General features: G+C 37.9%; 1 protein-coding gene across 5 annotated transcripts in view; it reads left to right on the top strand.

Annotated features, from left to right (window-relative positions):
* Cdin1 (CDAN1 interacting nuclease 1) overlaps window positions 1–27356 on the top strand; it is a 311052-nt gene that overhangs the window by 216220 nt on the left and 67476 nt on the right. For 3 of the 5 annotated variants that reach the window (XR_015449760.1, XR_015449761.1, XM_087207451.1), the window contains exon 11: window positions 26305–26415. Coding sequence is in view for 3 of the 5 variants with exons in the window: in XM_087207451.1 (XP_087063577.1) it covers window positions 26305–26415 (111 nt within the window). In the remaining 2 variants the exon portion in view is untranslated. Of the gene's footprint in view, window positions 1–21378; window positions 23620–26304; window positions 26416–27356 lie in introns of those variants that run through there. The other 2 variants (XM_021241649.2, XM_004861512.4) reach the window with 1 other exon arrangement.

The raw sequence follows: 27356 nt of genomic DNA, 5'->3' as shown, positions 1-27356 counted from the left end.
AGAGAAAAGAAACAAATCACATACAAAGGAAAGCCCATCAGAATCACAGCAGACTTCTTAACACAAACCATCAAGGCAAGAAGAGCTTGGAGTAACATATTCCAAGCCCTAAAAGAAAACAGCCTCCAACCCAGATTGAGGTACCCTGCAAAACTATCTTTCAAAATGGATGGAGAAATAAGATACTTTCATGACAAAGAGCACCTCAAGAACTTTGTGAGTACCAAACCAGCACTCCAAAAAATTTTACACAATATCCTAGGAACACACATTGAGGATCACAACCCCAGGAGGCAAAGCAGAATGAACCCATCAGGAATGACAAGAAATTAAATGTAAAGGGGGAGAACCCAACAAAAAGAAAAAGTAATGGCAATGAAAGTCAATACATGTCAGTTATAGCCATCAATGTTAATTGTCTCAATTCACCAATCAAAAGAAATAGACTGGCAGAATGGGTCAAGAAGCAAAATCCAACAATATGCTGCATACAAGAAACACACTTAATTCAAAAGGAAACTCATAGACTGAAAGTTAAAGGGTGGAAAACAATACTCCATGCAATGGGAACCCGAAAAAAAGCAGGAGTAGCTATCCTCTTTGCAGATCAAGTATATTTCAAACCAACACTGATTAAGAGAGACAAAGAAGGACACTACATCCTTGTAAAGGGAACAGTCCGACAGGAGGAGATGACAATCATAAATATCTATGCACCAAACACTAATGTGCCCAACTATGTAAAACAAATACAAACATTAAAAGTCATATATGCACTAATACAGTTGTAGTCAGGGACCTCAATACCCCACTATCACAAGTAGATAGATCAACTAGACAAAAAATAAAGTAATGAAATACTAGAACTCAATTGATCTCTTGAACAAATGAACTTAACAGATGTTTAGAGAGTGTTCCACCCCACAAAATCAGAATACACATTCTTCTCAGCTGCATACGGGTCATTCTCCAAAATAGACCACATACTCACACATAGAACATGTTTAAGTAAGTGCAAAGGAATTGAAGTTATCTGCTGTATATTGTCAGACTGTAGTGCGATGAAATTGGAGATCCATACCAAAGAAACTGGAAAAATTTCATAAACACATGGAAATTGAACAACACACTTCTGAATAACCAATGGGTCACAGAGGAAATTAAAGAAGAAATCAGACAGTTCCTTCAATTAAATGACAATGACAGTACAACATATTGCAATCTATGAGACACAATGTAAGCAGTCTTATGAGGGAAATTGATAGAAGTGAATACGCATAGTAGGAAAACAGAATGAGCCCAATTAACCTGATGCTGAACCTCAAGCTCCTAGAAGAAGAAGAGCAGGACAAACCCAAAGCACATACAAGGGAGGAAATTATAAAGATCAGAGGAGAAATCAATGCAATGGAGACTAAGAGAACAATACAAAAAAATCAGTGAAGCCAAGAGTTGGTTCTTCGAAAGAATCAACAAAATTGACAAACCCTTAGCCAACCTTATCAGAAAAAGGAAAGAAAAGGCCCAAAGCCATGCAATTAGGAATGAAAAGGGTGAAATTACAATGGACCCAGCAGAAATCCAGAGGATCATCAATACCTATTTCTAGAACCTATATGCCAATAAGATGGACAACACAGAAGAAATGGACAGATTCCTAGATACATATGAATTACCAAAGTTGAAAGAAGAAGACCTAAAAATTCTGAACAACCCAATATCAACTATTGAAATTGAAAATGTAATTAAAAACTTATCAACTAAGAAAAGCCTGGGCCCTGATGGCTTCACTGCTGAATTCTACAAGACATTTAGGGAGGAACTACTGCCACTACTGTTTAAACTCTTCAATGAAATTGAAAGGGAAGCAATACTCCCAAATTCATTCCTGGAAGCAAGCATCACCTTGATCCCCAAAGCAGAGAAAGACCCAGTCGAAACGGAGAACTATAGGCCAATCTCACTAATGAACATAGATGCAAAAATCCTTAATAAGATACTGGCAAATAGAATGCAGAAGATCATCAAGAAGATCATACACCCTGACGAAGTGGGATTCATCCCATGGATGCAGGGATGGTTCACCGTAAGCAGATCAATCATTGTAATACACTATATCAATAGAGCCAAGGACAAAAACCATACGATTATCTCATCTCTATAGACGCAGAAAAAGCATTTGACAAGATCCAACTTGCATTCATGATAAAAACCCTACAAAAAATTGGAATAGATGGTCTCTACCTCAATCTGATAAAAGCCATCTATGAAAAACCAACAGCCAATATCATACTAAATGGTCAAAAACTGAAATCCTTCATACTAAAATCAGGAACAAGACAAGGATGTCCACTATCACCACTCTTGTTCAATATAGTTCTGGAAACATTAGCCACAGCAATTAGACAAGAGAAAGAAATAAAAGGAATAAAGATAGGTAATGAAGAAGTCAAACTGTCATTATTTGCAGATGACATGATACTCTATATAGAAGACCCTAAGAACTCCACCAAAAGTCTTCTAGACTTAATAACCAAATTCAGGCAAGTAGGTGGTTCCAAGGTCAACACACAAATCAATAACTTTCTTCTACACCAATGACAGACTCACTGAGAGAGAAATAGGTCAAATAACTCCTTTTACAATAGCATCCAAAAAACTGATATACCTAGGAATCATCCTAACGAAAGAAATCAAAGACCTCTCCTCTGAAAACTATAGCACTCTGAAAAGAGAGATTGAAGATGATATCAGAAAATGGGAAGACATCTGCTCCTGGGTAGGATGGATCAACATAGTAAAAATGGCCATAGTTCCCAAACTGCTATATAGATTCAGTGCAATTCCAATTGAAATCCCAGCAGCATACTTCATGGACCTTGAGAAAACAATCCAAAAATTCATTTGGAGCAAGAAGAGACCCAGAATAGCAAAAGCAATTCTAGGTAACAGAGACATGGCAGGGGGTATCACAATCCCCAACCTGCAACTATACTACAGAGCTATTGTGATAAAAACAGCATGGTACTGGCAAAGAAACAGACTAGAGGACCAGTGGAACAGATTAGAAGATGCAGAAACAATGCCAGACACACTCAGCCATCTCATCTTCGATAAAGGAGCCAACCACCCTCACTGGAGGAAAGGTAGCCTCTTTAATAAATAGTGCTGGAAAAATTGGGTTTCAACTTGCCAAAGATTAAAACTAGACCTATATTTCTCGCCATGCACTAAACTCAAATCACAATGGATTAAAGATCTAAATATTAAAATAGAAACTGAACAGTTGGAACAGAGGTTAGGTAGAACTCTTGAAGACATCAGTGTAGGAAAAGATTTTATGAACAAAACCTCAGTTGCCTGTGAACTAGCACAAACAATCAACAAATGGGATGTCTTCTTATTAAAAAGCTTCTGCACAGCAAGAGACACAACCAGCAGTGTGAAGAGACAACCCACAATGTGGGAAAAAATCTTCACCTCCTCTTCCTCAGACAAAGGTCTACTATCTTGAATCTATAAAGAACTTAAAAAGATCAGACCTCCCAAATTTAAAGACCCAATCCAAAAATGGGCATCTGAAATGAACAGACATTTCTCAGACAAAGAAGTAGAAATAGCAAATAAATGCATGAAAAAAGATTCAACATCACTGGTCATTTGAGAGATGCAAATGAAAACAATGCTAAGATTCCACTTCACTCCAGAAAGAATGGCTGCTATCATGAAATCAACCAATAACAAATGTTGGCGGGGCTGTGGGGAAAGAGGAATACTGCTCCTCTGCTGGTGGGAATGTAGACTGGTGCAAGCACTGTGGAAATCAGTATGGAGATACCTCAAAGAACTAGGACTGGAAGTCCCATTTGACCTTGCTATTCCACTGCTGGGGATCTTCCCCAAAGAATTAAAAGAATCATACCACAGTGATATATGTGTGGCCACGTTCATAGCAGCACAGTTTGTGATAGCTAAAACTTGGAAACAGCCCAAATGCCCATCAACTGGAGAGTGGATAAAGAAAGTCTGGTTTTTTTTATAAAATGGAGTACTACTCATCCATAAAAAGTGAGAAATCAGAGACATTTATAGCTAAGTGGATGCACATTGAGGCGATACTCTTAAGTGAAACAAATAGGACACACATGTATAAATATCGAATAGTTTCCCTCTTGTGAGAAACTGAAAGTGTAAAGAAGGACTAAAATGTATAATAGGTAATGTGAAATAGGAAGAAAAGGGGCAAAGGGGAAGGAACTGAGAGGGCTAGGGGAAAGGATAGAAGGGAATGGGATTAATATGAGAAAATGGAAAAATAGGAAAAAAAATCTTTGTAAATAGGGAGGAATGTAGGAGGTGAAGAGAGGGCTGGGCAAGGGTGAAAAATAAGAACCAAGAGAGACTATGTAAAGGTGCAAATTTCCAGTGATGAATGTCATTATATTGTATACCTAAAAAGTACCAATGATTAGCATGAATAATCGATAATGCAAAATAGGAAGAAAAGGTCCAAAGAGGTAGGGGTAGTGGGAGGGGCAGGGGAAAGGAAAGAAGGGAAAGGAAAAATGCTGAGAAATGGAAAAAATGGAAATAAAGTCTTTGTAAATAAGGAAGGGTGGAGGGCATGGAGGGAGGGCTAGGAATGGGGAAAAAACAAGAACCAAGATGCATTATGTAAAGGTACGATTCCCAATGTGAAATGTAAATGTGTTGCATACCTACAATGTACCAATAAAAGAATTTAACAACAACAACAACAAAATATATATATATACACAATCAGGTTGCTTCTTTACAGTTTTATAACTAGAAAGTTGACCTTTGATGTTCACGTGTTTGCATTTTCCCTTCGTTTAGCTTAATTTTCTATCTCTGTCTTGTCATTTTATTACATGTGGCTCTTTGGAGGAAAACTCAGAGTATAGATACATACAAAGCCTCATGCCAATATATAGAAACCATGAGAGCCTCATTTTCTTAAAGGAGCACTGTTGAAAATGGTGCCAAAGTCATTTTGCAGAGTTTCTATGTTACTAGAGAGTAAAACTATGAGGAATGCAGGCTCTCACTGAACCTAGGGACATTGGAGGCACCATGGGATAATATTTGTGGTTTGATGAGTGGAAGTGCATGTTCCATACACAAATACGGCTGACTTCTGTAGTTTGGCATCTCTTTACTCATCTTAAACACCTTAAGGTATTTGGAAAGGAAAGAAGAAATAAAACAGATGAACCTGCTGAGATATGGCTAGGAACAGTAGTACTTCATTTTGATTGATGTTTTTACAACTTTATCTTCTAGATAAAAGCTACTATAAACAAAACCCTACCTAAATTGGTTGTATTTAAAGGAAGCAAAAGCCAACTGTGTGCAGCAGTGGGTTCCAAAGTGCTTAGTTTGTCTCTTAGCAGCCAGTTTCTACACACCTTCTCTGCCACCATCTCAGCCATCAGCAATATTTCTCCCAGGCCATAGCATCCTAGAAAGTATAGATTCTTAATAGTAGTCACAGTAACCTGGGAGGTAGCACTTCAGAAGTGTGCATATTTGTAAAGCTTATTTTCTCACCTTAAAAACTCTTTTCAAAAGAAAATTAGTTTCCTTCCCTCTGTGATAGAGGGTTAGTAGCAAAAGTTTTAGTTTTCTTTTGGGTTTTGTTGTTGTTGTTCTTGTCCTTGTTCTTGTTCTTGTTCCTTTCTAAATGCACGATATAGCACTCCCAGCTTCTCTTGCAGTAGGGAATTCTCCTGTGGTATTCATTCATGCAGGCATATACCCAATTAACAAACATTTATTGGCTGACTCCTCTACCTCTGGAATATGAGCTGCCATTCTAGAAGTATTTGTCTGATAACTGCGAGGCTAGATTATTCATATTTTCTTTTTCCTAAGATCCTTATTTTTATTGTTTTCCTTTACTTAAATATTTTTCCTAATGACCTATACATTACCAACTTCTAATTTAATTATCCCCATTCCAGCATTTGTCTTAATGAATCTGGAAAATTGGGAGTTTGGCAATGTTGTTGGGGGGGTGGGGGTGACTTTGTTAATCACAGGGATTTTCCATATCATGAAATATTAATTGTGAATAAAAAAAAACGTCAACTACCTGTCTAGAGCAAGTTGAGATCTGACATACCTGAAGCATGGTGTCACATTTGGTTAATGATAGATTTATAGGGCAAACATGTATCAGCCTTAATCCTTTAGTTATTTGACTTTGCCAAGGATAAAAATTCCAATAACTATTTTTTTATTTTAAGCAGACTTTATATATCCAGAACCCATAAATCTTCTTGTGCCTTGAGATAAATGTCTAGCTGAACTCTGGGTTACCCTGTGATCTTTTAAGAGCTGAGCTAAGGAAAAAGAAACCCCATACTCTATTCCTAAGAAAAGACTCCATGGAAAACATGCTTGGGGTAAGCAAAATTTGTGTAATAAAATCTTTCCGAATATTCAGAAAGGTAGAAATGAAAAGTTTGGAAATGACTTCAGAATTTATCAGAGTAAATCTGTAGTGTACTGTGGTAAGCACCAGAGTGGACTCCAACACTGTCGCGCAGGTTTTGCCAATTCAGTGATCACTATCCATTACAGTTGTCATATCAATTATAAATTCTCTGACATCAAACCCTAAATCAGTTGAAATGATGGGTTTGCGTGTGGCGTGTTTCCCTGGGGAAATAACTGAGAAAACATGTAATAATTCACACAACCGATTTTGTAAACCAACCCCAACTTTTGGAGGAAAGCTAGGGTATAAATTCTAGGTGGATATGATTTGTACCAAGGTCTGCGTGAAGTATTCCCTCACTGCTAGTACTTTAATGTAAACATCATCTTGGATATTTTGTTACTTTGGGTTTTTTTTTTTTTCCACTGTAATTCTCTTGGTGTTCCGTCTTTTCTTCCCATTGAGGATGTCCACTTACTACTCCACACATCCTTCTTTGAAACAGAAGTCAGGGCTCTTGTGTTTACTTGTAACCTCTTCCTCTAGTTTCACAAATTAAAGACTCTCAGTATGCTTATTTCCTACCATTCCTCTATGTCTCTGAGGCCACTAATCCCACTCTGCAAAGGTCCCACATGTGAATAAATACAACATAGCTAAAAATGCACCTTCTTGGAAGACTTCTAGAATACTACGTCAGTGCTAATTATTATTTTCCTGTGGAGCCTTTGGGGTTTTGCCTATTTGCTGCACTATATAACCACTTAAAATGTAAATAGATTTCTTCTTATGTTATTCAGATTTAAAATATATGCAACTTATGGAAAAGAACCTGTCTTTTGTGACTTGTGTGCAAGATGAATGCAGAAGCTCACATATAGATTCATATAGGTAAATGCAGAAGGGCTCTGCTGTGCCAGAAGTAAATATTTCTCCAAGAAAACACAGATTAAAGACAGTAAATTAAAGACAAAATGGCTTCTGCCTTTGCTTTCTATTTTTTTCTCTTCTGAAAAAAAGATTTGCAATGTGCTAAAGAGTCTATAAGTATAGCAGCTAACAGTACCCAACACAGGACAAAGTGAATTAGAAATTAAGCACTTTTCCAACTAATTTAATGTGGACCTGAAAATATGCAGTTGCATAAATATCAATAGGAATTTCAGGTCATTGTGATTGTGTATCTGTGTACATTTTAAATGTTCCTCGATGTTATTTTCTATCTGCCCTAAAGGCCTGTAGGATACCCTATCACTTATGGTAAATTTTACTTTTTTTACTTTGGAATTATGAAACTTAGGTTGTTTCAAACAGATAAAGTTGCACAGCTCAGATCTATGAATTGAGAAAACTCATAACTAGGGTTCTCTTTCTTTAGTAATTGTAATTTGCAAATATGAACCTGCCAAAAAAAGAGAAAGGAAATGAAGCAACCAAGCAAAAAAAAAAATGTAAATGAACCAAGTTATTTCATTTCTAGATACTAAAGAAAAAAGAATATTTGCATTGCGTAATAAATTGGCTGTGGTGCCAGGACCTTATGATGTTATATTACATGATCACTAGCTATTATCGCTGTACACATTTTTACTCACATACTTTGCATATAAACATATGCGAGCATATTTCTCTTGGAATGAAAAGTTATTTACAACTCTGTCTGGAGATACATGCAACAGTGATTAGCAAGTGCACAACCAACCTACAACATACAGATTAAAACTAAATAAACAGTGTGAGCGTTTATTTTAAAACAATTACAAGATGTTTTATATTTCTCCTTCATCCTGAGCTATGTGTTTGAAAGTGCACTGTTCATAGAAACCACATGCAAGTCTTTTTGATGGCAAAACAGTTGACTTGCAACAGCCACATGTCTGCACACATCCTCAGAAGATAGCACAGACCTCACACAGCAGCTTAAAATGAGAGTGAATTCATGCATGTAGAGATGTGCATGTGATTCTCTGCACTTCCTCTTTTATTTCCATTTATCTATCACTCCTTTTTTAGAAACGATTTACCTATGAATGAAAATCAAAGATTTTAATCAGTACAACTTGGTTTGTTTTTATTGCTTGATGAAGACCCTCATGAATCTTCTTAGATTGAGTAACACCATCCAATCATTCCATAGTCCACTTGCCCTGCTTCAGATGAAAATTGTTTGTTTGTTTGTTTCTTTATTTTGGACTTGATCCAGATTTATATTATAGGGCCTAGTGCACAGAAAATCCTTTTTCTATTTAATCATGTTAGTTCAGTATTGAAAAGTATTGGATCCATTTGTATGAGCTTTCCTAATTCAATGTAGAAAGGCAAATTGTGTAATAATATGTGAATCTGGCTACTCTTTGCTGTCTTACATTTCCAAAAGAAGTGTAAAAGCATAGCAGTTTTTAAATGTGTGCATTTTCTCATACAGCTGAAAACAGATAAGCCAAGTTAATGGCATGAACTTAAGGTGCATCTATATATGAGAGGTATTTTAGGAGCAAAACGTGGGCCTTAGGGGTTCACAGGATCAACCCTGTTTAACAAGTCTGAAACTTCATCTCTGGGAAAAAGAAAATCTGTACCTCGCACGCTCGCTTGGGCCTGCAGCTTCCCTCAGTTTTTCTCATAACCTATTCCAGCTGTTCATTTCCATTTATATGAATAGGCTGTGGCAGTGTTCTGGATTTACTCTTCTTCCCTCATGTTTAGATTCTGCCCGTAACTTCTGAGCCCCTTCACAACGTGAAACATGTCTCTTCTCTGAGCTTCATTCAGTGATTCCATAATTTTCTCTCCATAGCTTAATTCCCCCTGATTGGTAAGGGCTTTAAATACCTCCCTCAAAAGTAATCATTTTAATTTCTTTCACCTGAATTATAGGTTGTGTTTCATGTAGTTCCCAAATGTGGTGACACTTAAATTGAAATGAATGGCTACTTTTTAGTGTGAAACTATTGACTTCATGCTCAGCAGAATTATTCCCTATAGACAAGTGGATCCCAACTCATATGCTGGACTCTTGATAAGTTGCCTTGCTCCTTAGGCGCCCCCCCCCTTTTCTATTTCTTCCAGGTATTGTAAATATTTTTTGTAATTAAGTGACTATAATAAATTGCTATGTAAACACAGGTATGATGAGAGACAGACTAGTATAGTAGCTACAAGTGCAAGGCACAGAGCTGGTCTTCTTGGGTTCAAATCCTGGCCCTTCTGGTCCCCCAATTTCTTCACTTTTAAAATGAGAGTTATCATACTGACCCCCTTGTAGGGTGACAGAGAGTGTCAATTTCATCTGTATATGTAAAGTGCTGGGAACACTACCCACCACATAGGAAGCATTCAGTAAATGTTAATTACTTCTTTTTGTTGGTTGCTGGAATCATATTATTTTATATGTATTGAAGGAGCATCTTTATAAACATAACAATTGATCACATGTCCTCTCAAATTTCTGGAGACCTAGACATTACACTAGCTTCAGAAAACCAACCAGAGAACTTGTTATTGGGGCTAATTACCAAAGCGATAGCTAATAGTATGATCAGAAATCTTTGAACTCCAAAACTCTCTGAAGAAGGTGCCGCAAGGAAAATTATAAAGATAGGGTTAGTAGTGTTTTCCTTTCTCCATAAGTGAAAATACCACCCAGGTAATTCCTGTATAATATGGCATAGCATGGAAGGAAGACTTTGTTTTACAGTTTTAAAAGATTAAGAAAGTTCTTCCTAAATTTGGGGGCCCAAATTTTCTGGCTATGACTGAGTTTCTCAAAGAATTATAGAAGACTTAGAACTACAAGACACAAACATAACTTCCACAATATTCTATAAAACATTTGCAATCTGCTGTCCTCAGGGATTATCTGAGGATAGCTAGATTCTTCTGGAAAACTAAGAATTTACTCACTGAAGTACCATTTTTAAAACATTCTTGGTGACAGTCTTTAAAAATACATTACAGCTTTCACTGCCTTTTTTTAAACTGAACAAAATGTAACCAGCATCTGTTTTTCCTAGACTGTCCTCAGCATCTGTTGAGATAGACAAAGTCTGTTTGCCCCAACACCAAACAGGCTCTCACAGTTAGTTTTTTAAATGTCTTTTCTCAGATGTCAGTAGTCATTCAGTTCAGCTGGCAAAGTATCCTAGCTGTAACCTACCTGCCACACCCTACATCAGTCTCCTTCACATTTGCAGCTTTAGAAACCCAGTAACCGAGCTTAACAGCCAAATCACAGAATGGGAGAAAATATAGAGAAGTCTTCATTTTATGTAGCCCCCGGCATCCTCAATATGAGCAAGGATGCGTGTTGCTACACAGCCTAAGTTAGGCGCCAAGAGGATCTGTTGGTATAAAAGCACAGTTAAGCCAGGCATGGCGGCACATGTGCATAATCCTAGTGCTCTGGGAGGCTGAGGCTGGAGGAGCCCCAGTTTGAACCCAGCCTGGACACTTAGCCACTCAGCAAGACCTTGTCTCAAAATATAAGGTAGGAGGTATGGGGAGTTAGTGAGGTAGCTCAGAGCAAGAACTCTGGGTTCAATCCTCAGCGCTGGGGGCTGGGGGCAGAGTTGCAAGAGCCAGGGTTATGCCTACCCTGCAGGCAACCCTTTTGCAGTGAATTCTGGGTTCAACTGTAACTGAAAAAGCCAACCTGTACCCCACAAGACTCTCCCTGCTGCATATGTGAAGAATGGTATTAATTTGTACTCAATCTCAAGCCTATAGTGCACATTTGTATTGGTTACCTGTTGCTGTATAGCAAATGTCTTTGAAACTAGGTGACTGGAAGTGGCATAGTTATCTCACAGTTTCTTTGAGATAGCACAGCTTAGCTGGGTCTTCTGCTGCACTGACCGAGGATCTGATCTCATCTGAAGGTACCACTAGGGAAGGGTCCACTTCCATGCTCACTTAGTCTTGTGGGCACAATTTACTTCCTCTTATAGACTATTGTACTGAAGGCTGTACTTCTTAATGGCTATAGATCACAGGCTACCCTCAGTTCCTCATCCAAGGGGTGAATCCCATATAGAAGTTTGTGTCATCACATTATGTAAGCAATAATGTGATGGCAAGAAGGCAATAGCATTTACTAGCAGAATAGAGGACACAGCCTTTTGTAATCACACAATGGCATCTTTTCACTTTTGCCCATTCTTTTTGTTACAAGTCACTGGGTCCAGCCCCCATTCAATGGCAGGAGATGATACATGGCCTACATTTGCCAAGAGGCCGTCTTAGAAGGCTGCCTCTCACTGTACATCTCTCTGCAACTCAGTTGTAACTCAGAAGGAACTCTAGCAGCACCATTGTTGGGAGCCTTATTTCATTACTGCTGTTGCCCAATTTAGTTCAACACTGTCTGTACCTTTCCTCCTATAGATAACAGTGGTGTGAATGCTCTTGGTAGAGTGAGTTCTAAATGCGACCTGGTACAGTTGCTAAATGTCTTTCCTTCCAGCTCATTTTTTGCTGTAAAGATGAACCATATGTGCAGGGACAGGTTAGTTACCAACTTAGCTAAGTATTTTCACACATCTTCAATATGTCTGAGTGTTACCCATATCATTGAATCTCCTTTGTGTTTGCTATTCACCTGTGCATAACACATCCATCTATAGAAAGAAGTAGAACCAATTAGACTGACACCCCCCAACCCTGCCAGATTGGAAGATATTCAAACAAACAAAAACAATTTTTGCTTCTACCCATATGATCACAGCTGTGCTTTTAGATTCCATCTCCTTATAAAATACATGACTGAAAGCTACTGTGAATCCTATATATGTATATTTTCCCCCTCTGCTGATAGTGCTTGGTATGGATAAAAGTCTCTTCACAGTCTCTCAGGGCTCTGGCCATATTGAGAACCTCTGGATTAGATCTCAGGCCAGGGGTAAGGAACTCAAATGGCCACAAAAGCCAGGTAGACAACATAAATGAGTGAAGTAGGCAGGACATAAGAAAAGTGTTCTCTTCCACTTCTTTCTTGAAATATGAAGGCCTCTAAGGTTATCTTGTGCTTTCCCACATTTGATTAAGATCTGGGTATGGAGAAATAGGTCTCTATGTTAGGAAAAATCCCAGCACAAGCATGATGATAAAGGATACCTGGCACTGAGCCTTAGCCCAGAGGAGTTGCAGAGGGTGGTGGAGACTGCAGGAAGCTGAGGACGCATGTTATGTCTGAAAAGGGCAGCTGTTACTCAGCTACAGCTACTGGCAGCCAGATCAGTTATTTTCCTTTAAAAAATGTGATTTTGCTTAAAACTACCATTTTTTATGTGTTGGCTCAGTTGTTTTTTAATTAATGAAAGCCCAGCCTTAATTGAATAGATCCAGTCACAGAGACATCATTATTATACACAGAGGCTTGCTTCATGTTTTCCAAAGTTTCACTTATGGAAAAAAAAACTTTGTGTTGACTCAAAATCTAATTCTTAGCTACTCCCAAACACTGCCTTAAGCCTGCATTTAGAAGATACAGTATGAATCAAGCCCTGTCCTCCCCCAAGAACACATGCAAAACTGGAAGATAAAGAGCAAGTTACCACTAGAATATTCACTTCTAGGTCCAACATACTGTTGCTCCAACTGCTGCCCAATCTCCTGGGGTTTTCCTCTGGGTCAGTTACAGACTGTAGAGACATTGCCCTTCAAATATGGCACCAGAACCCTTCACCACACTCTAGGTAGATTCCAACCAGTGCAAAGGGCATTTCCTCTTTCTAGTTAAAGTCTGATGTTGTCTCACTCTGTTTAGTAAACCAGTCACACATCATTAGTACAATCACAGACTGCCAACCTTCAAGCCTGGTTTTTCCACTGTTTAGCTGTGAGACTAGGCATCCCACTCAATTACTTGTGCCTTGCTATTTTCATTTGTAGAGCAGGGATAGTAATTGAACCTTTCTCATGGAACCGGCATAAGGGTTAGCATAGGTAAAGTGCTTAGAAGTATGACTACCACATAGTAAATGCTATAAAAGTATTAATACTGGCTGGGTGTACTTTATCCAAAATGCTTAGAACCAGAAGTATTTCAGATTTGGGTTTGTTTTTGAGAATTTGACATATTTGCATATGCATATTGAGATAGCCTTGAAGTGAGACTCAAATCTAAACAGAATTCATGTATGTCTCACATGTATACATACACATAGCCTAGAAGTCATTGTATACCATATTTTCAGTACACCTTTGTTCTGACTGTAGCCTGTAATATGAAGATAGGTATGGGATTTTTCCACTGAAGCATCATGACAGCACTGTATTCCATATTTTAGAGCATTTTGATTTCAGATCTACACATTAAAGATGTCCAAGCTGTAAGTAACACTGTTGTCACTATTATTACTATGAGCATTGTGACCTATTAGTATGCCACTAGTGTGTTTTTCCCTGTCATTAATAAAAACATCATGTCATGACAGGAGTGAATCATGTCAACCCTCCCACCTATAAACCACCACTGATTCAATAACCAACACCTGGCTGTCTGATCCTACTATTACAGACTCCATGTTGTCCATCTTTTCTTTGAGGGTATCGGCCCTGTACTAGGCACTTTCATACCAGATTTGGGGACATGAAAATAGTTAAAAGAGAGTGCAGAGATAGGGGCTACCGGGCCACCGTACCACGGCTTCCAGCGCAGAGGTAGGTCCTTCTGGGCAGCCATATCATCACTCCCAACATGTAAACAAGTCTCAAAACCAGACTTCCAGATCAGCTACAGCAGCCCCTGATAGGAACACAACAGGAACACTCTGATACTCAACCACCTGGACTCCCTGAACTAGTAACAAAAGAGGATCTAGAAAAAATGAAAACAAATAATTTCTCAGGTAACAGCAGAGATTGTGCTCATCAGGCAAGACATGATTAATAAATCTAGAGAGGAGCTGAGGAACATGATGGAATCCCAACATGAGGAACATGATGGAATCCCAACATAAGAAACAAATGGAATCCATAAAACAGATGCAAACAGATTTCCAGGAGATTAAAAACTCCATTGAGGGGCCGGGGATTTATTAGCTCAGTGGTTTTGCCGCCTGTTGCGCAAGCACAAGGACCTCCCCAGTACCAAAAAAACACACAAAACTCCATTGAAAGTCTACACAGCAGAATGAGCCAATGTGAGGACAGAATTTCAGACATAGAAGATAAGATTGCAATTGGTGACCAGGAAAAGAAAAATTGCTTCAAAATTGTAAGGGACCACGAGAAATCAATCCAGCAGCTGCTAGATGATTCAAAGAAGAATAACATAAGACTGATTGGAGTCAACAAAGAAACAGGAGAGAGTGCAAATGACATAAAAAAAAAACTGTTCAGAGAAGTAATGGCACAAAACTTCCCAAGCAGGGGAAAAGAACTTGACATGCAGAAAGTGAGGCATATAGGACTTCAACTAACCATGATCAAAAAAAATCTACACATAGGTATATAATTGTTAAGATTCCAGAAAGCCAACAACGGAAGAACTAAGTTCCAGAAGCAGTTAGAGAAAAGAAACAAATCACATACAAAGGAAAGCCCATCAGAATCACAGCAGACTTCTCAACACAAACTGTCACGGCAAGAAGAGCTTGCAGTGAAGTATTGCAAGCCCTAAAGGAAAACAGCCTCCAACCCAGATTGATGTACCCTGCAAAACTATCTTTCAGAATTGATGGAGAAATAAGGTACTTTCATGACTAAGAGCACCTTAGGAAGTTCATGAATACCAAACCAGCACTCCAGAAATTTTAAGACAATACCCTAGGAAGAGAAAATGAGGATCACTACCCCAGGAAGCACAGCGGAATGAATCTATCGGGCACAATAAGAAATTAAATGTAAAGGGGGAGAATCCAACAAAAAGAAAGTCATGACAATGATAAGTCAGTATGTATCAGTTATAACCATCAATGTTAATGGTCTCAATTTACCAATCAAAAGAAATGGACTGGCAGAATGGGTCAAGAAGCAAGATCCAACAATATGCTGCATACAAGAAACACACTTATTTCAAAAAGAAACTCATAGACTGAAAGTTAAAGGGTAGAAAACAATACTCCATGTGACGGGAACCCAAAAAAGAGCAGGAGAACTCTTTGCAGATCAAGTGGATTTAAAATCAACACTGATTAAGAGAGACAAAGAAGGAGACACTACATCCTTGTAAAGGGAACAATCCAACAGGAAGTGATGACAATCATAAATATGTATACACCAAATGCTGGTATGCCCAACTATATAAAACAAATACTAACAGACATGAAAAGTCATATATGCACTAATACAATAGTAGTGGGGGACCTCAATACCCCACTGTCACAAATAGATCAACTAGACAAAAAATAAGCAACAAAATACTAGAACTCAAACTCTTGAAAAAATGAACTTAACAGATGTTTACAGATTGTCCCACCCTACAAAATCAGAATACACATTCTTTTCAGCTGCACATGGGTCGTTCTCCATAATAGACCACATACTCACTCATAGCACATATTTAGGTAAGTGCAAAGGAATTAAAGTTATCCCCTGTATATTATCAGACCATAGTGCAATGAAATTGGAGATCTAATAGCAAAAGAAAGTGAAAAAATTACATAAACACATGAAAATTGAACAACACACTTCTGAATAACCAATGGGTCACAGAGAAAATTAAAGAACTCAAACAATTCCTTCAATTAAATGACAGTGACAATACAACATATCAGAATCTATGGGACACAATGAAAGCAGTCTTGAGGGAAATTCATAGCAGTGAATACTCATATTAGGAAAACAGAGCAAGCCCAATTAAACAACCTGATGCTGAACCTCAAGCTTCCAGAAAAAGAAGAGCAGGACAACCCCAAAGCTCATACAAGGGAGGAAATTATAAAGATCAGAGCATAAATCAATACAATGGAGATGAAGAGAACGATAGAAAAAGTTAATGAAGCCAAGAGTTCATTCTTCGAAAGAATCAACAAAATTGGCAAACCCTTAGCCAACCTTATCAGGAAAAGGAAAGAAAAGGCCCAAATCCATGCAATTAGGAATGAAAAGGATGAAATTACAGTGGACCCACCAGAAATCCAGAGGATCATCAATACCTACTTCGAAAACCTATATGCCAAAAAGATGGAAAACACAGAAATGGACAGATTACTAGAGAAGTATGAATTACCAAAGTTGAATGAAGAAGACCTAAAAATTCTAAACAACCCAATACCAATCGATGAAATTGAAAATGTAATTAAAAACTTACCAACTAAGAAAAACCCAGGCCCTGATGGCTTCACTGCTGAATTCTACAAGACATTTAGAGAGGAACTACTGCCACTACTGTTTAAACACTTCAATGAAATTGAAAGGGAAGCAGTACTCCTGAATTCATTCCTCGAAGCAGAGAAAGACCCAACTGAAAAGGAGAACTATAGGCCAATCTCACTAATGAACATGGATGCAAAAAACCTTAATAAGATACTGGCAAATAGAATGCAGAAGATTATCAAGAATATCATACACCCTGACCAAGTGGAATTAATCCCAGGGATTCAGGGATGGTTCAACACACACAAATCAATCAATGTAATATACTATGTCAATAGAGCCAAGGACAAAAACTATATGATCGTCTCAATAGATGCAGAAAAAGCATTTGACAAAATCCAACACACATTTATGATAAAAAATCCTACAAAAAATTGGAATAGATGGTCTCTACCTCAATCTGGTAAGAGCCATCTATGAAAAACCAACAGCCAATATCATACTAAATGGTCAAAAACTGAAATCCTTCACACTAAAATCAGGAACAAGACAAGGATGTCCATATCACCACTCCTTTGCAATATAGTTTTTGAAGCATTAGCCATGGCAATTAGACAAGAGGAAGAAATAAAAGGAATAAAGATAAAAAATGAAGAAGTCAAATTGTCATTATTTGCAGATGACATGATACTCTATATAGAAGACTCCAAGAACTCCACCAAAAGTTTTCTAGACTTAATAACCAAATTCAGTAGAGTAGCTGGATAGAAGGTCAACACACAAAAATCAATAGCTTTCCTCTACACGAACAACAGACTCACTGAGACCAAAATAGGACAAACAATTCCTTTCATAATAGCATCAAAAAAACCTGAAATACCTAGGAATCAACCTAACGAAAGAAATCAAAGACCTCTTCTCTGAAAACTATAGCACTCTGAAAAGAAAGATTGAAGATGATATCAGAAAATGAGAAGACATCCCCTGCTCCTAGGTAAGATGGATCAACATAGTGAAAATGGCCATACTTCCAAAACTGCTATATAGATTCAATGCAATTCCAGTTGAAATCCCAGCAGCATACTTCATGGACCTTGAGAAAACAATCCAAAAATTCATTTGGAACAAGAAGAGACCCAGAATAGCAAAAGCAATTCTAGGTAACAGAGACATGGCAGGGAGTATCACAATCCCCAACTTGCAACTATAGTACAAAGCTACTGTGATAAAAACAGCATGGTGCTGACAAAGAAACAGACCTGAAGATCAGTGGAACAGATTAGAAGATGCAGAAACAACTCCAGACACACTCAACCATCTCATTTTGGATAAAGGAGCCAAACACATTCACTGGAGGAAAGATAGCCTCTTTAATAAATGGTGCTGGAAAAATTGGGTTTCAACTTGCCAAAGATTAAAACTAGACCTATATCTCTCACCATGCACTAAACTAAAATCGAAATGGATTAAAGATCTAAATATTAAAATAGAAACGCTGAATCGGCTGGAACAGAGGTTAAGTAGAACTCTTGAAGACATTGGTGTAGGAAAAGATTTTTTTATGAACAAAATCTCAGTTTCCCATGAACTAGCACAAACAATCAACAAGTGGAATCTCTTCTTATTAAAAAGCTTCTGCACAGCAAGAGAAACCACCAGCAGTGCAACCTTCTGCTTTGCACATTCTCTAAGACTCTGTTTTCCTTTAAATGTTAACAGAGTCTCTGGTTTTCAGTTGGTCACAAAGGTTCTGTTTGTCCTCTTAGTGATGTCATTCTTGTCCAGATGTGCCACAGTAAAGAGAATAGGCATCAAAATGGTGAAACTGCTCAACCCACAGGCATGTACTCAACGTTCTGAAAATTTTTCAGGAGCCCCATTTTCTCCCTGTCGTACACCTCTTCAGAATGAGGCTTGAACTCAGGTCCTTCAGATTATGAGACTGACACACTGCTAGGTATGCTAAGACGGCAGCTCATACTTTTCCAGAATGAAATGGTACAGTTTTGGATTGTGTAGTCTTTCAAATTATCAACCGAAAATGTACCTTCTTTTAGTTCAGATAACCAAAGTATTGGCTGTACAAAGTTGCTTAGGGTGGTTAGCCTCATCATCAATAGGTGAACTGCTGAACAGTTACCTTGCCTGCATCTGATAGTCTCTCTCTGCATACTAAGCTCCTGAAGAAAGCTCAGAAATGCTCTAAAGTAGATGTCAGATGTAAGGCCAGATCCTGTTCCGCCATTCAATTTCCAGACTTGTCACTATTATTTTTGTCATCCCAAGATCACATGATTTGAGAGCCTGTCAGTCTCTGTTTACAAAGGGAAGTTGTGTTCTTCATTTTTAATTAATTAAACAGTATTGGTTTTCAGGTTTCAGGCTACATAACAGAGCTAATGTTACTGAACTTAGCTTTTATAAAAACATAAAGACACAATAGATGTTAGAGCCTTATTATGAGTCTTACTGAAAATGTTCCTAGATGTATTACTGCCTTGAGGGAATCCTGGTTGTGAACTACTACATAAAATGTTCAGATTCACAGTCTTGCAAAATCTTTCTGAGTTGCCAGATTTCATTTGTTGCCTCACACATGAAATTAGTCCATTTTCTTGAGCATTGAGGTGTCCCCCAGCCTGGCTTTTCTGCCTAGAAAATGCCATTTTCGTAAAGAGCTGTCATGCTTCGTGTCCTTTGGTTTATGATTTAGCTCTTCGGGAAAACTGCAGGCTGCTCTTGCTCTCTCAGTTCTGGTGATATGTGTTTTTGTTTTATTAAATCTTTAAAATACTGGACTTGTTTTTTATGGCCTCCATATATTCTTTTGTTCTTCTCTTTGACTCTTTAGATCACATTTTTTTCTGCCCTTTGTAAAAACATTGGTGCCTTTCTGAAGAACACTGTAGCCTCCAGCACAGATGTATAGTACAGTGGAGGAATGTGTTGAGCCTACTGTTCCATCTGCTTCACTGATGGCAAGGTCAGAAGCCCCTCAGATATGGCTCTTGCCAGACTTGTCATTTGGTACAAATCAGAGAGGTCTCTACAGAATAAAAGTACCAAATAATGTGTGTTCCGGGTGTGGACAATTATGAATGAAACTAACTAAGAAACACTGTTAAGCAGAAGCAAGTTCTTATCCAGGTGTGAACTTGTGTGCATTCGAGCACTTGGCCACTTTATTCATAAGTAGCCTGATTCTTCTGATTCCAGGGCAGCTCTTCCTGGAGATACTGAAGAAGAGAACACCTGCAGCCACCTCTGAACTCGGGTGTCTCTCACTGGGCCAGTGCCCCAAGTCTTCTTGTGCACCAGTTCCTGCATTCTCAGGAACTATGCCACTTCATAGCTCTGTCCCTGCACAGAGGGGCCTCAAAATCTGGAATTAATCTTGAGTAGAACTTGGCTGCTTTGCTGATGTGAATCCCCAAATAAACCAGTCCATGACATCCAACTGAACTTTTTCACGTGCACACAGTATCTCACAGGCCATCCTGTACTGTTAGCTTTGGCAAGTACACTACAGCATGTAATAAATCATGGAAGGAAAAAGCTTTTGGCCTACCATGGTTCAGGCTGCTGTAATGTTAGAATACAGAAACCAGTTCTGTTTTTAGACATCCTTTTACTAACCAAACATTCATAATTTATGATTTCACTGTAAAATTCCTGCAACACTACACCAAAAGTAGTGCTGCCCTTTAATTAAGTGCTCTCGGTAGGAAAAACGTGGAACTGATGTGCCAAACATCTCTCTGTGCATGGTGATTGATAGTGATTACATCTTCATGAACCCAGCCTAAAGGTCTCTACTTCCTGATGGATGAAATAGTCTGTAAGACCACTTCCTGAGTCTGCCTGGCAGAGATCAGGTGCTGCTAACAAAATTGGAGATAATTCGGAAGCACAAATTAGAAATATTGAGGTTTTAAGCCTTCATCAGTCTGTGCTTTGTCACTAGTCTACTTGACTTTGTTCCTTGTTTCTGTGAGAACCAGTGACCAGATTTCATGCTGTCCTCGCACCTGGGTTATAATGCAGAGAGTGAAGCACTAGCTGAAGGACCTTTAAGGAATTCTAGTCTATTGTATGGATAATATTTAAGATTAGAATAAATGGATGAGAGCAAGTACTTCTGACCCTATCAGTATGTAAATAAAGAACATTATAGCCAGAGAAAATGTTAAGCTGTACCATTAAAAAAAAAAAAAAGATACCCTTTTTTTGTCTTTCTTTGAAAGTAGGTGAGTTTAATTTTTAGAATAATACCTTTTAACTCTTAAGAGACTAAAATCCAAGGTCAGGTATCCCTGGGTTCATCATTGTTTATACTTTGGTTTTATCTTTCATCAACTAAGTAATCAGGTCAGCTCCAGCTTCTAACACCTTACTGAAAGGTAATGTGGGTATATTTACTGTACCTGAAATTCTTCAGGTTCCTGGAAAGAAAGAGAACAGATCCATCTCAAGTAGCGACACTTGTATTAAAGGAGCTCTTTATTCTGTTTGCCTGCTTTCAGTCACAATGATAGCAATCAAATCAACACCTTTGTGCAATCCAGTCATTTCATCATCTTACCCATGCCTCCGAGGTGACATTTCTCTGGAGCTATGCTGATACTATATGTATATGTTATTTTCTGATGTTTTTGCAGATTTGGGCCAGGCTTAGTCATCTATTGGTACGGATTTATCCAGGAGCTGGACTGCAACCGGGAGAGGGGCATCCTGCTCAAAGCCTGTTTTCCCACAGACATTGTCACCTTGTGCCATGGCACTGCCTGACCCCAAAGATCCTGGAAGAGAAGCTGGGCGGAAGAGATGAATCCGGAAGCAATTTTACTTTCCTGCAGTGTAAACTCCTGGCAACATCTGCCCTGAACTTCAGCTGAACTCTTGCCGCATGGCCACACCACTACCTCTCTAGACAAACATATCAAGAGTTTCTGTTTTCCTTCATCCTTTGCTGATGCGAACAGCCAAGAACTACAGACACAACCCACTCGTTATCAACATTTCTGTCTCTGTCAAACAGTTAGTTTATAGATAGTCATAATCTTTCTTCCTTCCGGATGGTTTCTCCTTGTATAGTGAACAAAAGGAAAATGTGGAGACTGAAAGGTGTGATTTTTCAACTCTCCTCCCATTACCGAATCACCTTCTCTTTTTTTTCCCTTGAGCCTCCCTTTATCTTTTCCCCCTCCCCTTTGTCTTCATACATGGTTTCAGATCCCCAGTAGCATTGTCATCATGGAATAACCTAGAACAAACCTAGAGGAGCTGAAGATGTGAAGCTGGAACCGATTTCCACTTTCCACCTGTGGGGCTTCAGCCTACCTGGATTGCAGCCTGAGCTGCCCTCTGGCCCTGTGCAGTCTTTGCAGTTTCCCGACTTCTTTGGCACTAAGCCAAATGGCAAAAATACACTGGATGAGAATTTCCGCTTTCGATAAGGCATATTTGGACACCAAACATTTTACATTTATCTCCTTTACAAGTATTAGTTATGTCTGGAAACCACACTCTGGCTTGGGTGCTAAGGGAAGGGATTGGAACTAACAGTCCATGCTGTGTAGAGTTTATCTTTAAACGTAACTAGTTGTCAGTATTATGCTAGCCAGTATTTTTATAAGTAAAAAAGCACATTCTGTAGTACACTGCTTTGTATCTGCATTTCATAGTAGATAATTATAGAACACTCAAATAATTTAGACATTAGAAATGTTTGGCTTTGAATGAATTAAATGCACCAGAAATAAACCTAGGGAAATTTTTACATAAGCAAAATAAAGTAATTTTATATTTGTTCACACTAATTTATTCACTTCTATATCCTACAGACCAGACTTCAATCGAAAGGAAAACATGAATAAATTAATTATAAATATATCTTTTGAGGAATTAAAAATTATCTATTTCAAAGAACGTATTTAGAAAAATATTTGTCTCCATGCTTAGGAAACATAACTTTTTATATTGTCAAATAAGTGATTTTGTAAATATTAATAAAAATCTGGCTTCTAAGTACCTGTGTTACACAGATTGCTTTATTCTATCAAAAGACTAATTTGTTACTGCTACTTTGTTTATTTTATATATAAGAAAGTTTGTAGAATTCTGCCTGTTGTTCTTCCTTTGTGTTTGTGTGTTTTTTGAGAGAGGGCCTCGCTCTATAATTTAGGCTAGGGCCGGGGATTTAGCTCAGTGGTGCTACAGCCACCTCACAACCACAGTTTGATCCCAGGTACTAAAAAAAAAAAAAAATCAGAAAATATAATTTAGGCCAACCTGAAACTCACTATGTAGTCCAGGCTGGCCTGAAACTCGAGGTGATCCTTCCTACCTCAGCCTCCTGAGAGCTGGGATTACAAGCATGTGCTACCACAGCCACCTGTTCTTCCTTTTAAAGGACATAAACATGGGGCCAGGGATTTAGCTCAGTGGCACCACGCCTGCCTTGCAAACTCAAGGTCCTGAGTTTGATCCCTGGTGCTGAAAAAAAGAAAAAAAAAGGACATAAACATATTGGGTCTAAAACAGGATTTTAACTCTGAAGTGAGACTACATTAAACTGCAAGAGAGAGGAAGAAGATGAAATGGTAAAGAGGTGTCAAGTAAATTTCCATTTTCAATGTAAAATTCTTTGTGCAGGTTTTATAAGTGAGATAGAAGGATTTGAAACTACTAGTAAATTGCCTTGATACACACACATTTTAAACAGAAATGTTCTTAAAATTGATTTCTAGGCATGCTTGAAACTGCTTTTTTTCCCCCTTAGGAAAAACTTACATTTATCTGATGTTGAAAATCCTGTTAAACCCCTGTCAAGGATTTGTTTGTTTTACATTAAATAAATTTATGATGAGCAGGCACAAATAAATTAAAAAATAAAAATGGTTCTTGGATTTTGTGTTTATTCTTCTACCTGGAGCCCTGACATAATGTGTTGTGAGAAGGCACTGGTGTTTCCTGGCAAAGTCACCTCCAGTTTATGAATAAAGTGTTACAATTTGGCCTTTAAAAGTGAGAAAGAAACTGGCAGTAAATATACATGCTGTAATGTAACAAGTGACTCAAAAGTAAGCTTTTTCCCACACAAAAACTAATGTGATTATTATATTGACTACATTTGAATTGGGGTATGGGAAGGTAGAAAATAAAGTTTCCAAATTGGAAGCTTAAAGCCTCCTTATATTTTCTTTTATTTTAAAAATACTTATCTGTGTTTCATCGCTATATGTTGTTTGCTTGTTTGGGTTTTTTATTGTTGTTTGGGTTGGGTTTGGGGGGGGGGTTAAACAATATAGTCTTGGAAGATAGACATGGATGACAACTTATATTTATTGCTTTCATCATTAGAACATTAACATGAAAGCCAAATCTTGTTATATGGAGCATTCTGCATACTATGTGCACAAATTGCGCCATGCTAAGAAGCAAAAAGGAGTGTGTAAAACATAACTCTGAATGCTGTTCTATCCTGTGTGCAGAGGGTGCCGAAGCATCTGCTCTCAAACACAAGAGATGCATAGGAAGTATGGGCAAGGATTGGCTCAGAGCAGAGCCGATCCAGTACTGACACTTAGGGTGACTCCATGGACTCCTTCCCATCGTCCTCACCTCCTCCCCCAGAAAACAATAAACAATTGAGAATCTTTTTGCTTTTGCCTTCTGGTGAGGTATGTTAGCTCTTCAGAATTCTCCTACGCTCACATATAAAAGGTAAGGTTCAGGGGTCTAGAGTACAAAGTGGACCTCCAGGGGAAATAATTTTCTTTTAACCATACGTGTGTGTACCTGCTCATTATCTGTAAGGCTGGATTTCACCCTGGAAAAGATGATAAACTGTTTGTCTTTGGGGGGTGCGTTAACTCATGCAAGCCACCAGAGGATAGCTTAGAGCACTGATGAGGTAATCTACTAAATGGTCCCTGGTGGGCCACCATAATTAATGCACAATGCCAAAGTGAACAGTTAATTCACTCGCCTCCCGCTAGAGAGCAACACCCATTGTTTCCATTCCTTTTTGAAACCAAGATGGCTTAGCTGTTTGCTCTTTTCAACCTGCTCCCATCGATGGACGTGGTGTTTCAACTGAATTAAACCTTCATTGCATTCCTGTTTCTTGCCTTAACTGTTCCTTTCTTCCTGGTCCTCTTCCCCTTCACTAGCCTTTGCCAGTTTCCTTCCACATGGGTGTGCACTGTGTATTTCTCACTTCTCGGGCTCTTTTTCTCACTAGAAAATGATCCAAGGGCCAAAATACGTAGCATCTAAATCCTGGTGCATATATTGGGGGATGGGGATCAATTGGCTTAATCTCTTTAGGGATGAGCAAAACCCAGGCATCCTTCATGTGCCAAAATTTTTAAATGCATAAGTGGCACCTGTAGGATCATAAAACTTTTAACTAAGGTCATAAGACTTTACAGGGTTAAATATGGTATGAGGTTTATGCCTTCAGTAAATGTTTTTATCAATGCAGGGAGCCAACAAAACATGCAAGGATTTTAGAGCTGCTTTTCAGCCTAAGTGATGGTGTTCAGCTACTTAAAATTATGAATTAAAGTAGTACAATGTCTGTATGATTTAGAGAATTTCTCAGCCTGTTTATCATGGAGACAGCGTCCCACTGTCCATGTGATCTGATGGACTAGATTGCCTCAGAGTAACTATTTTATACCAGAAACTCAAGAGAAAAGACTCCCAATGGGTACCTTTTTTTTTTTTGGAAGGGGGAGGGGGTTGGGGTTAAAGAACAAAGAAAACTTTACTAGAGAGGAAACTAAAAGGCAAACAATGGGAGTTTGCCTGCAGTGTCCCCATTTACAGAAAAATGCCCATCTAAAACCTGTCTGAGTGACTCTCCACTTAAGGCATGTGACAAGTTTGGGTCATCTAATCAGAATTGAAAACTAACCTTCCTTTACATAGTAAAAATTATCTGAACCTGTTTTATTAAGAATGTGCCTGGATTCCAAAGATTAAATAAAATGGAATTATGAATTAAATAATACCCAGCTTGGATTCCCCTTGCATTTTTTACCTTCCTGCTATTGTTTTACATAAGGCTGTGGGACAAAGAGCCACTTAGGTCAAGCACTATAAATTACAGTTTTCGTACAATAGTAATCCACTAAAATGATTTCAAAGCCTGATCAAAGTACTTCAAAAAGACTTCTAAAACTTTTCCACCATCCAGGGCTGGGGACAGGCTCATTTGATGCCTTCATTTGTTTTAGTATAGCAAAAGCTCAATCTTAATGTCAGACCTACTTTATATAAAATCTAACTCAATGATTAAATAAATTCAACTTGTCTTTATTGTTCCATGTGTTAGTAAAAGATTTACGTTTCCATTCAGTTAACTAGGACAACTAAATATTAAGAGCCACTTGTAATATAAGGAAAAGATACACATAATAGCATTTTAAAATAAGCATTAACTTATTGATTAAATATGACAGTATTGTGTTGTGGCATTTGTTAAGGATATCTAACCCTTGCGCGTAGAAAAAAGGTCTCTGGATTTATTTGGCATTTTAATAATAATCATATCAATGGATGCTTTTAATTTTCAGCCTTTGTCCTTCACCTGGATTTATCCGGAACAGTCTCTTGTCAGGCAAAGATGATGGGAAGTGCCCTAGTGATTGCAAAGCCAAGCAAATTTTGGGCCCACCATATATAAAGTGAGTGTGGACGGCAGCAACAATGTCAGGCTCAAAGAAGAACCCATGGTACTAAGTCAGGGCAATTTTTATTTTTTAAAAGGGAGGTCATTTTGAAATGCTGACATGAAATATAACAAAGTCAATTAAGTAGTAACAATTGAAGTTCAGAGTTTAATTGAGGGCCAAACATGAAGCTGATGACCATTAACCTAAAACAGTCATTAATTCCCCTGGAAACTGCCATGGTTAAAGGCATCTCTAGACTAACTGGCACTTTTTTCTTTTAAAAATGTCTTTTGTCATTTTTACATTCAGAAACAATTCAGTGAATCTATAGTAGACTTTCTGTATTTTTTAAGTTTCAATTGTGATTCTTTTGTAAGACAAGTCAAAATTAGGTAAAACTGCCATTTTCTGCATAAACCATAGTGTTTTAAGTAAACTGAAAGATGTACTTTATTTACTTAGTATTTATCTTAATTGGGACTTGTTTCTGTACTGGTTTAATGCAAGATTTTTTATTAGATTATAAATTCCATGAGAGTATAAACCACATTTTACTTCATTCACTCTGTATTTTCCTGTACCTAACAGATTTCCTAGTATAGAGCAGTTGTTCAATAAATATTGACTAAATAAATGATTATTAAATGTATATTTAAAATGTTCTTACTAGATTACACTAAGCAAATAACTGGAATCTTTGGTTTCCATTTTCTTAAAAAATAGGTGTATTTACTGGAATCAAAGAAAAACATCCCATATGTTGAGGTTAAAGAATTAATTACTTTAGAAACCATCAAAATCTGAAATAAAGCAAATTTATAGAGAATATTTTAGTATCCATACTTAGTTCTAAGGGGAATTCATAGACTGTATTGCATATGCTTTAAAATTAGCCTAAGAGCATTATTGTTTATCCACTAAATTGCTAAATGAGAAGCTTAAATATCTTATCT

The sequence above is a fragment of the Heterocephalus glaber genome, unplaced genomic scaffold (genome assembly GCF_053883595.1).
Source record: "Heterocephalus glaber isolate CG9 unplaced genomic scaffold, H.glaber_assembly_v1.0 deba00000809, whole genome shotgun sequence".
Lineage (NCBI taxonomy): Eukaryota > Metazoa > Chordata > Mammalia > Rodentia > Bathyergidae > Heterocephalus > Heterocephalus glaber.
This window is presented reverse-complemented; position numbering and strand designations above follow the sequence as displayed.